This window comes from Pieris rapae, chromosome 4 (assembly GCF_905147795.1).
Source record: "Pieris rapae chromosome 4, ilPieRapa1.1, whole genome shotgun sequence".
In the NCBI taxonomy this organism is placed as follows: Eukaryota; Metazoa; Arthropoda; class Insecta; order Lepidoptera; family Pieridae; genus Pieris; species Pieris rapae.
The window spans coordinates 2759062-2778582 of NC_059512.1; the positions used below are offsets into that span (position 1 = coordinate 2759062).

The 19521-nt window shown below is 33.2% G+C and overlaps 1 protein-coding gene across 4 annotated transcripts in view; it reads left to right on the forward strand.

Annotated features, from left to right (window-relative positions):
- Positions 1 to 2413: 2413 nt before the first annotated feature.
- LOC110994541 (glutathione hydrolase 1 proenzyme) overlaps positions 2414 to 19521 on the forward strand; it is a 44804-nt gene continuing 27696 nt past the window's right edge. The window contains exons 1-2 of one of the 4 annotated variants that reach the window (XM_045628063.1): positions 2414 to 2575; positions 5645 to 5719. In XM_045628063.1, the coding sequence (XP_045484019.1) occupies positions 5655 to 5719 (65 nt within the window). In that variant the 5' untranslated portion in view covers positions 2414 to 2575; positions 5645 to 5654. Of the gene's footprint in view, positions 2576 to 5644; positions 5720 to 12422; positions 12515 to 15622; positions 15799 to 19521 lie in introns of those variants that run through there. The other 3 variants (XM_045628061.1, XM_022261236.2, XM_045628062.1) reach the window with 3 other exon arrangements.

The window sequence follows — 19521 nt, forward strand, 5'->3', positions numbered from 1 at the left end:
TTGCCACTCCGTCCATGCCGCTCCCACTCCCGCGACCGTTTTGCTCCCGTCTGTAAATATTTTTGTCATAGTATAGTTATTCATTTCTGACGGGTCGTCTAAGTAAGAGTTTTTTGTAAGTTATTTTAAGTCTTTTGGCGGGATGTGGGAGCTTGTGTAAGGTTTTATTTACTTTATTTGGTTTATATTGATTTTCAAATATCAGTGTAAAGACCGAAGAGATTGCATTCTATCCGTCGCCAAAAATGGATTGTCTTCGTAGGGTTTGGTTATTGAGATGCAGGCAGGAGATCGATCGACTGTCACGGTCTGATCTTATATCTATACAATTGTGGATTAATTATTGGGTTCGGGCGTTATTCGTGACGGCAACTAAGACGAAAGAGGTACGTTATGTGAAATGGATACTCATTATAGACTCAGATCTTCAGACCACAACTTGATTTGTAGAACCACAATGTGGCAAAAGCCAGTAATGGAAGGTTAGAAGAAAATTAAATTCACTTTAGAAGACAACATTAAATATAAACCGAACCAAAAAAAGTGAACACGCTGTTACTAGTAAAGGGTTTTAAACACGACGCATTAGAAAAAGATTCAGACGATATCAATGGTGAGAGTATAAAACTGAGAGTAGAAAAAAAAAATAAAAAGTAAATAAAAAAAAACTCTGAAATTGGGATGTTTATAATAAATTATCAAATACAATAAAGCACTCGCACAGCCCTCTGATATTGAAATTGTCCATGGGCGGTTTCAATTGAGCCTTCTGCCCGATTGCCAAATTAATGAAAACAAACTAGTCATATATCATATGAATGTTATTTTAATTTATTTAAATTCAATACCAGCAATACTTTTTAAAAATACCCGTAGATATATAACAAGATGTAGACTACAAATCACCAGAATTTAAATAAATCATCTACTAATATAACGAAACTTTAAAATCTCGGTTAGGCTAGGCCAGTTATTATATTGATTTCGTTTTAATATTATTAGCACTTTACGTTCTAAGTATGAAAGGTTTATTGTTCTATAAATACCGCAATTTATCGCTGACATAATGATGACGATCTGAAATAGTTACAAGAAAGAATCTGATGCCATACATATTTGGTTTAAAATTTAGTACAACCTTCCTCAGCTGCGTTCATTCATATCTTTAGTTTATTTGCCATACATTATCTTCAATATGTAGGATTAAAAATACCCTTTTATGACCATTTCGGTGCCATTATTAGTTTAATTAAAAATAATATAAGCTTTAACAAAATATTTAACGATAATGAAACGCTATTTATTATTTCAGCATATATTATTATAGATTACAAATAGTTTTGACTTAATTGAAATTCACTAAACACTAAGTTAAATATCTCAATTTTCACTTGTTCGGAAGGCCATCAGCGGTAAGTACTATGTAAATTAGAAATTCTTGGTGTTGATAAATTGTGGAAACTTTAATAAGATATTGTTTCGTTTAATAAGAATTAATTATTTACAATGTTAGGTATAATTGAGTTAAATCATCGTGATTTCCCCGAATTGCTTAAAATATTAAACTTAGATCACCCGATCGTAGAACTCGTCATACTTCGTCATACGTCAACTGTTTTATACAGGATATATTAGTATTAGTACAAATTATGTTCAAAACAATATACTTACACGTATTGTAAAACTGTAGAATAAGAACGCGAAGTTCGACTATTTCTACATTACCAAAAGCGGATTTTCCAAATAAATAAGCAATACGAATGGATTTTAGAGCCATAAAAAATGTACACACACTTACACACTATCCACTCATTGAACATTTCGACACACACTCAAATTACTCAGCATGTATATATGGTATTATCTGTTTTAGATTTATATTATATTTAGTAATTTTTAAAAAGCCTACAGTAATAAAAGAAGGACGGTTTTAATTAATCTTTAATTTGAACCCCAAACCACACTATAATTACACGTATTTAATAAAAAAAACACAAATCAAAACACTGCTATAATTATATTATTTTTTCTATTACTTCCTGTCAATTATACAATTTCAATAAGTAAATTAATTAGAGGTATAGATATAGTAACTATATAACGGAAATACATTTTGTATATGAGGGTAATCAGAATCGATGGTTATAACCGTCGAACGTTTCAAAAACGTCTTTGATTTCGATATTCAAAATCATAGATCGCACAACTTGATTTGAATCTTAAGACAGTCTCAAAATACGTTGGAATATATTGATTGATATTTTATATGGATACCTTAACTTACATTTAAGAAATTTTAGTTCATCATACACTTATCAAATAGTGAACAGTTAAGCAAATAAAATTTTAATTGAATAACAGCTCAGCGAGTCGGTCAATCCAGATTCCAGTCGGGCAACAATCGTGAACCCTTGTAACAAAAAATACATGCTCACGTCTCATCGCGTCTCCGGCGGGCGCGCGCGTACCGCAAATCGTGAATTCTACAATTCGAAATTTAAATTAAGTGGATATTCGAATTTTAAAATTGAACAGTGTAGTGAAAGTGTATTTGGAAACAGTGAAAACTTGATAAGTGAGTAGTTTTGTCGTTGATTGTGTTACCTTGTGTGATAAGACTCAATATTTCTTATCCTTTTTATTACGATCGATTTTAATTTCAATTAAAATTTTATTACTTTATACATGTTAAACCTCCGTAAAACAATTTGATTGGCAAATATGATGTCTTATATTAATTTAGTATATAACCTGTAAATTAATTAAATATATGTATTTGTAACAAATGTTTTAATAAATATTACAACATATATGTAGTTAGCTTAGTATTTTATGTTTTTAAATGATATTAATAGCAAATGTCAGAAGTTTCTACTTAGATTTATTTGAGTATAGTCAGTATTGTCACCATAAAATACCCATTAACTTATTTTTATATATATATATATATATATATATATATATATAACGAGCAGTTTGTTTTGATTATATCTAGTTCACAGAAACTTATATCAGCACGGAAAATAATAGCATGTTCTTGTAAAATCCGAGGCTACAATACGATAATTGATTCATCGAAGACATGGACAATGGAAAATTTATTGTTATAGTTTTCATTTGTTTTTAATATTTTCCCTTTGTGACTTCAAAGCAATAATTAAAAATAACTCTGTAAAGGCATAAAATATTGTGAAATATCGATGAATATGTCAAATGCAATAAAATGTTTATCGTATAAATACATTACAAAAGCGTATAAAAAAATCAACTCACTTAACTATTAATCTAAATTCTTTCTTTCTTTTGTTTTTCTTTTTTTATTGATCATGGTGCAAATAGGCTCATCTGATGATAATCCCACCTCCTATGGATTTTCAATGCCATGCTCGCGAGTGCGTTGCCGGTCTTTTAAGTACACTTTTTTCTTGAAGGCAGTGTTGCCGGAATATGTTTTAGCGAATAACGTATAATCATCATCAATTAACATTCATTCATTTAGTGTTGAACTATTAACATATTGAATAGTTTTTTTTTTACATAGCATGCGTTGGTTGTGCTTCAGCGAAAGTATTGCATAGAATTTATAACTACCTTTAAGTATGATAATTTCTTGGAGACTACCAATTCGCATTTAAAACCAACTTGACAATTTATTGAAAAAAATATATGAAAATAAGGTTGGTCAAGCAGCGAAGCCTTCTTTTGTCTGAGCAAAATATACTCGTATATTATAAAGTTTTTTTTTATAGAACAGGGGCAAACGGGCAGGAGGCTCACCTGATGTTAAGTGATACCGCCGCCCATGGACACTCTCGATACTAGAGGGCTCGTGAGTACGATGCCGGCCTTAAAATTTGTTAAATTTGTTAATTTAAGTTGTTAAAATTTGCAGCGATTTTTTAAATAACTATTGAAACTTAGTATTGTCTTTTATTTACATAACTTTTACACATTTAAAGAAAAACACTTTTTTAACGGATTATAGATATGTACTATTATATTTAAATTATGTACAAATAATTATAAGTTTAAATATAATAATACATATCTATAATCCGTTAAAAAAGTGTTTTTCTTTAAACTATTGAAACTACTAAATGCCATCATAGTATTTGTCTATGAATATATTATAACCAAACAGCAGACAGTTGAACTACAAGCGATTGTTATGTAATTTATTGAGTTAACTGCACTGACCTCACCCAATGTTTCTCGAAAGTGAGATTTACCTTGACCTATTGCTGTCTTCCGCGCGGCACCCGTGGGTGGCGCCGGGAGCCCCGTTACGCCCGTGGGCTTGCGGGGGGTATCAGTTTCGCGCCCCGCTCAAGGGCGGGGTGGTCGTTGTGGCGGGCCTGGAGCGGCCCTGGGTCTTTTAGTTGCTATGTAGCGTGTTGGCTGCAATGTTGTTGTGTGTCAGCGGGGTGGAGAATGCGTAGGGACTTCTTCAGTCATCGGAGTCCTCCGCGCGCACTAGCTCGCGCGGGAAGGATCGGCGGTGGTCGGGAGGCCTGGTGTGGAGCGGGGCGAGATTCTGGAGGTGCTGGAAGCCGGAGGCGTCCGCACGCTCGAACATGCGTCTCGCCAGCGCGCTGATAAAGTCATCCAGGCTCTCCTGTTTGAGGTCTCGTTGAATGGTGGAATTCCTTACGTAGCGCGGCGCGTCGACTATACGCCGCAGTGTGGTACTCTGCACGGCCCGCAACCGACGTCGGTGCGTCTCGGCCGCAAGCGCATACCACGCGGGCGCCGCGTACGTAAGGTGCGGTCTGAGGTATTGCTTGTAGAGCGCCAGTTTGCGCTTTATAGGCAGCGATGACTGCAGCACAGGGCGTAGTTTTACCTTGACCATTATTGGTACATCAATTACTCACCTTTGTTCCACCCAGCTCCACCTAGTCCTACATAATCAATGTATTGTGAGCTTGTGACTACAAATATGTTACGATATTCACTGAACCATTAAACATTCCAAAAACAATTGTTGTTATTACAAAGAACAGATGGCGCTTAAATAAGTTGTTAAACTTTTTACTAATTTGATGTATTTGTTTAAATGAAAATGTTTTTAAGGCAATAAATTCCATAACGGGTTATATATTATGTTAAAACAATTAAGTATGGTATTTTATAGCGGATGGATACTGTGTAATTCCGCTATATTCCCAGAGATGGCGCTTAGTTACAATTATTACAGAACGTAGTCTGCAATACATACAATATACATTTATCTCTTCCAATTTTAATTTTTATGCGATTTTAAATTTAAGGATAAATAAAATAGTAATAATTAATTTTTAATGCATGTACAAATAATAATCATGTATGTAAAATAATTATGATGTATTTGTTAAAAATATATTATTCTTTATGGAAATAAATGGGCTATAATAATAATAACTCTATATATATCAAATTCTCGTGTCAGAATGTTAGTTCCCATACTCCTCCGAAACGACTCGACCGATTCTTATAAAATTTATTATGCATATTCAGCAGGTTTGAGAATGTACATTAGATATACCAACAATAAATTAAAAATCTTCTAAAGCTAAATATGTCGAGCTATAAAATTTTTAATTCTTTCATTTCTTTCACACTACCATTTGATTTATATTTATAAAGCAAAACGTTTGTATTTCAGGAGGCTCAAAATGACAATTCAAAGAATGACGATAACGGAAGGAAGGAATGTTACCGCCAGAAATTGTTGCGCAAGGTCAGTGGCATGATATATTTATGGTATTTATTAGTGTATTTTACATAATTAAATGTGACCTTATTAGTAAATACCAACGCCTGAAATAACCATGGTATAAAGAAAAGAAAACTCATTTGATGATCTACAATATTATGTAGCATCAATGACACAGCCCTTTATTGGCCTTAGCCATCGCATTCTATCTGGTGCTTTTGGCGTTTTATTTCGAAAACCTATAGTTTCAAGGTCCTTGTCACCGAGTTGTAAGTTTCTGTAAAATTTTATGAATTGGACTATGATGGCGTCGTCAAGGATATTATAAAGTGCGTCATTGAAGCGAATTCGCCAACACCGTTGTCGCAGGTAGGGCAAATAATTCTGCCCCGAATCTTCCGCTCGCAAATAACCAAGCTCGTCCATCTTCTTAAGGCCCACTCCGCTAAGAAAGAGGGGTAGGGCTAACCATTTTGCATCAAAGAATTGTTCAAATTGCTGCTTAACAAGGATTTCCAATGAAATCTTATAGCTTCCACCGAAATTAATAAAGTATATCTTAATTTTTTTTATATATTATTTAAGTGTACTTTTATTTGGCTTAAATTCGGCGTTTATGGGCATTGTATATTAATAAATATCGTGGTCTGCAACGACGTAACAATTTTAAATTATGTTTTGTTTAATATCGCCTCACTGGTTTACGACAAATCATAATAAATTTTATTTTTATAACACGGCAATAATTTGCAGTTTTCGATTAGTTTATGGCTTTGTTATTAACGATAACCATGCGTCAGCCAATTGCTTGATTAAAGTATGAGTTGTACAAAAAAAAGTTATAACTTACTGCGGACAATGTAAATATTATCTAGTTGATAAAAGGGCCTGGGACTAGTGCTGGGCAGGCTACCTCTAATTAATTTGTTATATTTGTTTTAAATATTGTTTGATGATTTGCTTTTTTAAAAGAGTACCAAGAGTTTTTTACGCCGGCTTTTTCTCTCGGCCTACACCCTCTGTCTTCTTCGCCGATGAGTAGGGATGCCTACAGGTTCGAATTGATTGACGTGGAATAAGTGATACCTAGATGATCTTATGTTCCAAAATAAACGTATTTTATTTTTTTCATACATTTTACATACAAACATTTACAAAAGCAAATTATTGTATTTTTTAAAGGAAATAGTAAAAAGGATAGTAGCGGCATCGCAGTACATCACAGGAGATCGAAGAGCTGGCAGCTACCTCGGAAAAAAAATAATTTAGCTATTCAAAGGGGGAACGCTGCCAGTATCTTAATGCAATAAAAAAATCAAAAAAAATCAAAACTTTGCCTAAAGGGACTCCCTCCCTTATAATGATATACTTTAGTAATCATTTTTTAAAGATAGTGAATGTTTTTTGTTACATTGACTTGTTTTAGCTGTAGAATTACTTTATACACATTATTTATATAGATTATAATTAAATACCTTTGTTTAAAATACAATTTATATACACAATAACAAAATAATCAATCCTAGCATTTCTTTCTTTTTATTTTTTCTTTCTTACTTATCTGTGAACGAAATTCTAAGAAATTATTACTACATATTAATTAGTCACACAATCCCTGTTGTATTTAGTCCAGTCAGACTAGACAATTAATTCATAATAATTCCAAAATTTTGATGTAAAGTCGGGAATGGTATTAAAACAAAATATAACATTTTGCAACCTGTTCTGCGGTCCGGAACATTGTTAAAATTGCAATTAAATTAATATTTGCTGTACGGTCGTAAAAAAAAATCCAAAAGTTCTGCAAACTTGGGGAAGTTTTCGATATAATATTTCATATCACGTATTAAATTTGCAACCAATCTAAGTGTACGGAACATTTTTTGTTATTGAAAATTAATGTTTTTTTTTATTAAACTGAATGAAAACGTTCCAAAAGTTCTGCAAACTTGACACATATATCGGAAAAATATACCGAACGATTGTATAAATTTGCAACCTTTTACGTTGACCGGAACATGTTTATTTATAATTCATTTTAATTCGTGGTCATTTTTTCAAGTAAGGTGGTCTCGGAATAATTACAAAAGTTTTGAAACTTGGTTGCAATCTTCGAAAACATCTATTCTGATGCATTTACAAATTTGCAACCTCATACGCGATCCGGAACATTGAAATTTTATTGAAGGTGAAAAAATAAAAAAATTAGATTTTTGCAAATTGCATACAGTTTTGAAATTCGTGTTATGGAGTATAAATATGTATTATCAATATTTCGTAGGGAAATAACAGTTTTAAGATACGAAGTTCGAGTTACAAAATCTTAATAATTCGAGATACCGCGTATTAAGGAGTTAAGCGGAAGGAATTGGCAATTTTTCCCGACTTACAGAGGATTTCGACTTATCGAGTTGTAGAGACTGTGTTCATAATTTATTATAAAACCAGCCAATACGCGCCTCTGTTCAAGATGATTCGCACCAGACCCTTGCTTCACATAAAAAAACAAAATGACAAATTTTCATAATTTTTTTTCTACTTTCTACGTACACTACTGTTAAGGCATCTTGACTAAGCCACCAAGTATTTTGTGCGTTAATTGTCATGTAACATCTAATCATTGTAATTATCTGACAGTGTGCTTCGACATTGTAGTTTTTTTACATATTTTATATTATTTTAATATATATATATATGTAAAAAAACATATTTATTATTAAACATATGTATTATATTATATATCATATTTTATATTAATATTAAGGTCTATTTCAAAATTTATGGGTTACCAAATGCAACACATAAATTATTCGGAAGATAAAAGAAGAATATCACTAGAAAATTGTAAAACAATAAGAAAATATACAAAACATAATTAAATTGTAATAAAGACTTTTAATATTAATGCAATGTTATCCTTGCGTTTGATACTTGCTGCTTGGTTAGCTTCAGTCTCAAATCTCCACTTCTATTATAACCAGCTGATTTTGATTGCTCACTGCTTTAGAAAAAAGCCGAAAACCTACTTGCCTAATGGAAAATCACCAAACAAAAATCTGAGGAAAACAAAGAAATCTAGAGACGAGTCCAACGACGTTTTGCTTTAATTTCAAAACAAGTTTTTAAAACCTGAATTTGTCCTGAGTTCTCATTGATTTTCTTAGAGAGGGCAATCTTCAATCTCTGATTCGTCCTCTGAACGATTAGTTGAATAATTAGATTGATAACTCAATCCATGGATTAAAAATTGATTGAATTGTCAATCTAAAATTGGATTAAGATTGCATATCAATTTTGGCCGTAAAACGCTTCGATAGTTGGTCTATAGAAGTTGACACCCATTTATTGATATCATTATTAGAAATGATATAAAGATATAGATAAGATTATTAGATGTGATATTATTTTGATATAGATATGATGTTTATTGGGCATGACATCTGTGTATATTAATTATGGTTCCTCTTCACATCCACGTTTAGATTTTTGTTATCTTTTGTCCATTTTTACTGGAACGTGATTAAAACCACACCATACTTGGCACATTGAATACAAGTGGAGATTGTGGTTTCTACCACAGCTGAATGACGACCACATAAAATTAATTTTACACTTCATTTCATCATTACATTTTTATTGACGTAATCGGATTGAACGCGTGCAAGAGTACGATTATTATGAAAATGAAAATTACTAACGTATTGTCTGTCGGGGTAAATCATCACTGTTATAGATTATTACAGTACTAATATCGCTACTTATATAAATACTAATATAAATGATGGTTGGAGGGAAATTTTAATAATGACAACTCTTGAAAAGCCGTTTCGAAGGTTTCAGTTCGATTACAATCCAATCGCAAACAACGAACTTGCAGTAGATAGCCCGTTTCTTGTCATATATTCCGCCCATCATTATGAGCTGCAACAAGTCGTATCGGTGACGATTCAAAAAATATCCCCGATAACGCTTTCTCGTAGCATGAACTGACAATTGCTCGTGTCTACAGTTTTGTACTAAGACAGTTAGGGAATGAAAGAGCCTCACGAATTTTAACGCTTGACCGATTTCCTTAGTGATATTAAATATAATTAACTTACCTCAGATAAGACGTAAGTCATAATAATAATGAATCTCATATACGTAAAATGTCTTGGATTTGGACATACGGGAGTCATAAGCCTAAGTTATTTCATACTGATTCGGCCACCACACCATATTGCTATGTATCTACTCTATTTATTGGAATTATTTTGGTATTCTACCGAATTAGTAGTAACTGTTAAGATAGAAAAATGTAGTGGAATAAATAAATAAATAAAATATTGCATTTACATACTCTCAGATTTCAACACGATAAGAGCATAACGAGAGGTCGGAGTAGATGGAGGAGGTCGATGTCCTCCGAGGTAGGGAATTATTTAAACACCTTTATTTTCCTTAACGACCTTTTGTCAATAATCGCAATGGCGTTTTTTTAATTGATTTCAAACATTATTGAACGTCTCCGTAGTTCTGAAATATTTATTTTAGATAATACATTAATGGTTTTTATTTGTAAAAATGTTAGACGTTTAACAAGTTGTATTTTGTGTCCTTCAATAGTTAATACTAATAAAAAACACGTTGCGTGAATAAATTAATTGACCTTTACAAGTTTTAAAGTTATTTGAGAATAAAATATTAATGTTTTAATATATCAAAATCAATATTCTATCTGAATTTTATATTTTTTTTTATATAACAGGGAGATAACCGCTTCGAATTTCACCTGATCTTAAGGGACAGTGCCCATGGACAATCTCAATGCTAGAAGGCTGCCGATCGCGTTGCCGGTATTTCAGGAATTGGTACGCTCTTTTCTGGAATTATCCTAAGTCGAATTGGTTGGAAAATTGGTTCTAGCACAAATGGACTACTACCCGAGAAATACCAGCCCGGCCAGTGAAAAGAATAAAAATAAATAAAATAAAATAAAAAATCGTCCTAAGTTGCAATATATCATTGATATGCAGAAGAAATAGGGTCAAGGATAGGATACAGCCCTGTGGGATACTTAGTATTTACAGGTTTATCTTTGGAACATTCTTGGTCATTGACGACCTTGATGCACAAAACGCAAGTCCACTAAGATTAACCTATTGCATCACATTACACCGGTTTCTGTGAGACAGTGGTACCGCCCCGGTCATGCCTGCCCATTTGGCTTAAGCCCAAAAGCAACAGCATGGCACTTCTATTAGGAAGAGGGTTGACTGATTACATTGGTGAAATAACCTTTCCCAGAAATAATTTCACCAGTGAGCGATGGGGTCGTCACGTCCCGACGCCGAAATTAATTTGCTTGTTAAAGAGTTTTTGAGATAGCCCTTCCAGTAGAAAATACTATGGCTCCAGTCATTTTATTATTATCAAGCCTTTATTGCTGTATGTGTATATTAACACTTATTTAAGTTGCATAACCTAATCTAATACATCATTTAAACCGTTATTGGTCATCAGCGTGTCCTGTGGCAATGGAGGCCTCTTCCAGCTGCTTCCATTCTTATCTGATTTTGAGTCTTCTTTTCCAAGTTGTTTCTTCTATTCATCTCTTACTGTGTCGCTTTTTCCATCGCGTGGTTGCCATTCTGTAATAATTGTTGCCCATTTCAACCTGCTACCTCTATTTTCGTGTCCTCTACTTAGGTCGTTGATCTTATCTCTTCTGCTCTTTTCGATATCTGAGTAGTCCTCCACGTAGTTACGCGAATGAATCCAGTTTAATTGTATTTTCTTATTAGCTTAACTCACCTTGCCTCTTGAGAAATTCACCATGACACATGGCTTTTGAGGAAGTCGCGAATACAAGTTTGTATATAGGCTTATTACACACTAGGTTGCGCAGAGGTTTAGTGAAAACTGTACACCTATTAAACCCTAGATCAGTGATTGGCCAACGTGGGGCCTACGTCCCACACGAAAGCATTTTATTTGTTAAAGGGGGCTATTCGAAAATTTCCTAAAATTATTAGGAATCTGAATTTCAGTTTTTGTTTCGAAAAATTGATTACCTGTAATCTATGTGCCTATGTTTTAACAAGAGAGTGTAAGAAAAGTTTCTTAAGGTTAGGCATGGTACAAAAAAGATTGGGAAAGACAGCCCTAGATTATAATTAACAAAGTACATAGACTTTTTAGAGTTTTTATTATGTAAACAGCTTCTGAAACTAGATTTAATTGTGATTTTCAGAATACGAGGCTTTTATCGTCTAACGTTCCATGAAGTGGACGTAGTTGTAGTCTATCGGGACGTTTAAAATGGAATTCACGACCGATGATGGCTTCCAGATTCCTTTCTTTATATGGTATTAGAAATACAGTACTTTCCCCAACGCGTTAGACTCTGTCTTTGAGTTGTGATTATTTGAAATTAATATTTGTTTTTAATGAAAATAAATGTTTATAAAATAGACAGTTATAATTTTGCAGGCATATAATTTATATAAAAAGATTCCAAGCGTGTCGCTTATTTTTATGTTCAGGGCTTTACCATTACGATACTCATACTCTGGACCTAATTCATACATATTTTGTACCCCTTTTTTTGCAAATAAACAATTTATTATTAATTACGCTTGGCTAAGTCACTTAAGGAAACAACCACTTCCGGTCGTGTATAAACGCCTTAGTATGGTCAGAAAAGCCTTGTAGTAATTTCTCGTTAGCGTAATAAATCAGTTACGATCTATATTCCGGTGTGGTGTGACGTTTCCTTACGTCAAATACATGTTAAAACGTGTTTGAATTTTGTGCTTGTGTAGTGTTTAATAGGCCCCGGTAAAAAAAAATACATATATTTATGACTTAAAGAATTTTGAAACTAAAAAAAACTTAAAAAATAAAATAACCAAATTTTCCTTTTAACTATTATGTTTATATAATTATTATTATATTTATACAATTTATTATATATACTTTCTTACTGAACGTAAACCAAAGACAATTTGGCAGCAACATTAAACCACAGATATCTTCGTATCTGATTACGAAACTCTAAAAAGTTACATCTTAAAAATAAGTTTTCACTGTCATTTGTGCGTGTAAGTGCATATAAGTATGTCAAAAAAAATAATTAATATGAAATTATTGGTTAAAATTCCCTGTTAGAGTGTTATAGCAACGATTTTTTTTATCGAGCCGGCAACGCACTAGCGAACTGGCAATGTGAGTGAATGAAAATTTGGCGGCGCTATCTCTTGACATCAGGTCAGCCTCCGGCCGTTTGCCTCCAATAACATAAAAAAAGATAAATATAACTATGACTGTCATATTAGAATGATAAAACAATTGCACAATTATAGAATTATATTTTTTCTACCAATAATGCAAGTCACTTGAAATAATGTCTCATAGAAGTTATCATTTGCGTAATCGATTATAGGCGTCCTTGGGTAACCTGAACTTTATTTTTCAAACCTAGGACAATGTTTGTAGACGAGATCAAAGTATCTGTGTGAGCATCGTGTTGATCCAGGTGGAATTCACAAACCTCTAAATCTAATAAATAAATAAGCAAAAAGATATGCAGAAAAATTCTTTAATTCCATTAAGTGATAATAGATATGTCAATGTCAATGAATTCCAAATTTAAAAAAAACACATTTTTAATTTGCAAAAATCATTAAAGTCGTTTTTGTATAGTATACTTAATTGTACTTCTAAAAAAACCAGTCAAGTACCTATTAAAAACATGTTCTTGTTATCATATGATAACATCCCCGGCATCAAAGAAACAGAACATTCTTGTTGCGTCAGGCTGTTTCTGTGAAATCTGTATTATATTAACAATGACAAAGAAAAAATATTATTAACTCATCTATCTATCGTCTGTACACAGGGACTGAAATTAACTTTTAAGAACTGAACGTGATTTGAATTAGAAATGTGTATTTTTTAAATATTTTAATTACCAATGTAGACTCATAAACAGAATATTATATAAAAAACGATACTGGATGTCAAAAGTGTCATATGTAAAAGCGCGCGAAACGCCTTCTTTTGTTATTATTCGTTCAATTTGAAATGTAATAATAAAAAAATAATGAATTTATAACATTTTCCAAAAAAATGTATTATCGTAACAGTTACAAATTTTAAAATTCTAGTCGAGTGATGTACTTCGAACCTTTCGCTTCAAAAAATTATGTTTTGCTGCCTATGGCATCCGCATACTAGCTACTTTTACAAATTTCCAATTCGGAACAAATCCTTATAACTATACTAAGTTTTAGTGTCTTGTAACAGTTGTTTTGAAGGGAATTTATTTTAGGCCATAGGGGCATTATAAATTTTATTTATAGTGTAATTTTCGTTAACAAGTTCGTCTGCAGATGACAATTTTCGATGTCTTACATTCAACACCTTCGGACCGAAATGCAAAATTCCCTATTGATTTTTGTAACTCCATATTTCGCGTAATTAAAGTTTATTATATTGTACATTTTTGACCGTAAAATGTTCTCGTTATGTTGTTCTATTGTTTATGTCAATAATAAGCGAAATCGTACAAAACATTTATTAAAAATATGATTATCTTTACGGGAAACACAGCTTTTGTTGTTAGGTCAATTATTTTATTCATACCTACGTTTTGTATTTTTCATAAAAGTACTTACATCTAATTGAATTGTCGTTTTTATCTATACATATAAATAACAACGAATCGTAAAATATGTTATATACTCAAAACAACAGAGAAGTCTTAGCCTAGTGACCTTAACCTACGACTCTCATTCTTGATGTGGTGTTTGATCCTCAGCTGTATACAAATGGACTTATGCACATTAAATACTCCCTCGGAGAGCGATGGAAAACATCGTGATGTCACCAGCATGTCTTAGGCACAAAGTCGACGGCGTGTGTCTGACAAGGCTGATCCTTGGCTCTTAGAAAAAAACCACAAATATAAAAGTAGTAGTAGTAGAAGTCAACAAAGTCACGTTACAACTAAACATTTGTTTGGAAAATATGCTGTTGCATAAAATATGAGTACAAATCGGGACAATTAAATATAAATTAATCTCGGCCTTACTTTAGCTTAGGTTCTGATAGAGTATCTTTATAAAATTTATAACGTTATATATAAACATACATATATAATGAGTGTAATCTTAAACATTCAAGGTTATATATGTACTGTCAACGTAGGTAATCAATTATTTCCATGTTATATCACGTAAAAACATTAACGGCATTTGACAAGAAAGATTTAATTCATTTTAATAAGGCACACTTATGAACGTATTAAATATGTATTTTACATATTCTAATAATCATTTATCTATAATATCTTTTCACAAATCGAGGACTTAAAAATAACTACTATATTGTTGATAAAATAATAACATTTACTAGGGAGAATGTTCAAAGGAGTTGTTCGGATTAATATCTGCTTAATAACGGATTAATAGCTGAGTTTCATCATCGGACGTCGAGGCAGAATAGGAAATTCCACCCGTATCACCTCGACGTCCGCCGATTCACAACTGCGCGTTTCTCAAGGTAGTTTCGCCGCGCACCACTTTGTGGAACCAGCTGCCCACTGAAGTATTTCCGAACCAATTCGACTTAGGGTCCTTCAAGAAAAGAGCGTACCAATTCTTAAAAGGTCGACAACGCATTCGCGAGCCCTCTGACATTGAGAGTGTCCATGGGTGCCGGTATCACTTAACATCAGGTGAGCCTCCTGCCCGTTTGCCCCCTGTTAAATTAAAATATTAAATTTAAAAAAAAATTATATGGTTCTAACATATTAATTTAAGAATACGAATAAAAACTTAAATGTTTCGCGCGTATTTATCGACTTTTATCTGACAAAATTAAATATTGTCTACAAACAAAATTTGTATGTATTAAAAGAATAATCTTAGTTTAAATTCCATACAGTATTCATTTTATTTGACCATTGCCAGGCCATAGCATAAGTAAATTCGGTGACGCAGTGACAAGTGAAAAATGTGTGACAAACAATTAATTAAACAATCTGCTTTACATAAACCTAATGGTGTTAAGAGGAAGACTGGACATGTTTTGATACAGTTGCCTGAATCGCATAGACACAGGTGAGTTATTTATAAAAGTTCTCTCAGATGAAAGTTCATATTTAGTTGATCGATTAAAAAAAAGTGTGTGTGTAATTATGTACACGCGTTAGAAGTTATACTTCTCTGGCGTATAGAAAAAAATAACTAAAATGTAGTAAATACTACCACTTACCCACACATAAGGCTAAAAAAGTTCATGATTTCACCGGTGCTTCTTCCTCCGTATGCACCATTATCCTCGCCATGATTGAATAAAAAGGAAATTAGGCAAAAGTCAGAGGTGACGTTCTTTTTTTTGTATCAAGGAAATTATACTGTACGATGTTTTTAATGAGAGTTAACCATTATGGACAAAATCATCGTGCATTGCGAGATTATTACAATAACCTTAATTACATAGAAGTAGATAATATTTCCTTACTTAATTACATAGTCGGTCGGTCACATTATATGTTATACCATATCATAGGGATAATATTTCGTTTGACATTGCACTGAATTATCAGAATTATTTATTGTACTTTAAAGGCTTTTTATCAATACAATTTCCTTTTACAAAGACAAAGGGTTTTTGGTTTTAGGGATTTTTAGTTTAATAATATTATCATTTTAAATTGTTTGTTTTGTAAATTCTGAAATGATTGTGCGTTTAGCACGATACAATAAATTGCCATTAAAACCCTATAATTATACTAATTCTACATATTATAACAAAGGTAAGATAAAATAATATACGTTTTTCATAATTTTTTTAGAAATTCCTAAATAAAAATTTACGAAGAAAGCATATTTTGCTAATGGTACTAATTGTAACTCGGCGGGTAAGATGTTTAATGTTTTTTGCCAAATTCCGATGTATATTTAAAAAGAAGCAATGTTTCAAGAAACAAAAAATATAGTCTCAGCATAGCATTTAGTTTCCAGCAACGCCGAGTTTTCCCCATCATCATCATATCATTTTCATTGGATACTGCCCCCATGAACTGCGTCATTTCATTAAAATAATGAAAGAAAGATTTTCTTGATTGATCTTTATTTAACCAATAATATGTATATATGTATGGTATAATATATATATAATATGTCGCAGTATAGTAGTTACATCAGAGAGTTAATAAGCCATGATTATTTTAAATATTTTAGTTATTGTCATGTTGTCGACAACACAATTTGAAAAAAAAAACACTTTGCCAAAAGAAAAAGTAATCAGCTGATGTTGTGACCGCCATCTTGTTTTACATTATAAATAAACACGCTGGCTTTCGGTCAGACGGATACGTTGGTATCACTGAAAATGTTTATTTATTTATTTATTTATTTACACTTTGTTGCATTACATAAAAGGAAAATATTAAACATAATTTAATGACAAGCAACTGGCGGCCTTATCGCTTTAGAGCGATTTCTTCCAGACAACCACTGTTAGTAAAGGAAAAAAACCACTATGAGTATATTAGATAAGGTAGGCAAGAAGTGCAAAAATAAAAAGGGAAATAAAAAAAAACAAAACATACTTAACAGAAACAAAAAGAAATAAAAATAAACTAAACTGATACAAGTTACATAAAACAAAACAAAAAGTAAACAGTGCACATGAATCAGGACAATCTAAGATGAAAAAGATCGCTCTCACGTCAGTAAGTAGTTAGTGGTATGACATGGACAGGTAATGTTTATAAAGCAGAAATTTAAAGGAAGATAGAGAAGGAGCTAAGCGAATAGTGACGGGAAGTGAATTCCATAGCCGAACTGCTGAAACCTTAAAGGAATCGCCAAGAAAAGAGGAGTTATGAGATGGGATTTCAAGGGTATAGTTTTCGGAAGAGCGTAAACTATAGTTAAGTGAACCCAAAAATTTGAAATCATTTTTGAGATAAGAAGGAGTTTTAGGATTGAACAGGATGGAATATAGGAGATGGAGAATATGAGCATCACGTCGCTGTCGAATGGGTAACCAACCTAGCCGCTTACGGAACGCAGAGATATGATCATACTTTCTTAGACCGAAAATAAATCGGATACAGAAGTTTTGGAGACGATCCAGTTTGTTTAGCAATTCCTCGCTCATATCGGAGGAGCAAGAATCGCCGTAGTGCAGTAAAGGCAGGAGGAGAGATTGTGCCAGTGAGGTTTTAGTACTAAAGGGAAGGAAATTACTGAGACGTCGGAGGATACTAGAGGCACCATACAATTTGCGGCTAACTTCTTTGACATGCTGCTCCCAGGATAAGTTTTGATCAAATAAGACCCCCAAATTTTTAACTGCACGGCTTATATTTAAAGTTACGCCGTTGATATGTATAGGTGGTACAGTGGCCCAATCAATTCTCGTCGTGAAATAGGGGCTGCCAATGATTATGACTTTACTCTTGTTGGGATTGATTAGAAGACCAAAATTTTTGCTCCAGTCAACTATCTTTGCCAGCTCATAGTTTGTGGAATGTATGGCCTGCGGGAGATCATCGAGACTTGATTGAACGTAGATTTGGAGATCGTCAGCGTATAAATGAAAATTAGTAGAAAGACGGGACGTTAAAGAGTTAATATAAATAGCGAAAAGAAGAGGAGAAAGTACGCCACCTTGCGGTACGCCAGATTCAATGAAACTCCATTGAGATACGCAATCGCTTGTCTTAATGCACTGGCGGCGCCCATTAAGATAGTTAGAGAACCAGTTAACAGCATGTGAAGAAATATTTATAGACCTAAGCAACTCCATTAAAATTTCAAAATTAATAGTATTAAAAGCGTTGCTGAAATCTAGTAGTGTGAGAATTGTGAGTTGTTTGTGGTCCATGCCTTCGCGAATATCATCGGCTACCCTGACCAGAGCAGTAGTCGTGCTATGTCCAGATCGAAACCCGGACTGAAGTGGACTCAGTATGGAATTTTTGTTAAGGAAATCATTTAATTGATCATGTATAAGGCGTTCAAGTACCTTGGATAGAAAAGGCAGAATTGAGATGGGTCGAAAATCAGAAAAAGTACTAGGATTAGCCTTTTTGGGGATAGGGATGATAAGTCCATCCTTCCAGCAAGAAGGAAATTCACCTGTAGAAATGGAAAAATTAAAAATATGTGTGATTACAGGAAGTATAAGAGAGAGAATAGGTATGATCATAGCGCGACCAATCAGGTCAGAACCAACAGCATTGGAATGAATAGACGAAATACCAGATTCAACGTTCTGGCAAGAAAATTCAGCGAATGAGAAAGATGGAAAACTAGGACGAGGGAGAGATGATATATTCTCAAGTGTTAAATCCAGATCGATATTACTTAGAGTAGAGTGAGAGGTAAAATGGGCGTTTAGGCTGTTTACCTCGATATCGGGAGATATGGAAGCACGTGGCGGCTTACCGACACCCAGAGATTTTAAAAAATTCCATGTTTTTGAGGGATCCCCACTTGACACTGAGTCGTGAATGTGTCTTCTCTGCGCATCCCGACAACGCGTGTTGCAACGGTTGCGCAAGGATTTGTAAAATACACGATCCTTGTCCGTTTTGGCTGTTCTCATCTTGGCTTTAGCACGGTTTTTTTGTTTAATCAAAGTTTTGATTTCATCATTGAGCCAAGGAGCAGGTAAATGCTTGAGTTTAACTGGCCTCAAAGGGGCATGAATATCGAAAAGATTAGTAATGGAGGAATTTAGTAGATCAACTTTACCATTGAGGGTGGGACACTCGTAAATCGTGCTAAAGTCGATTTTAGCTGCATCAGTAAGCAGACGCTCGGAGT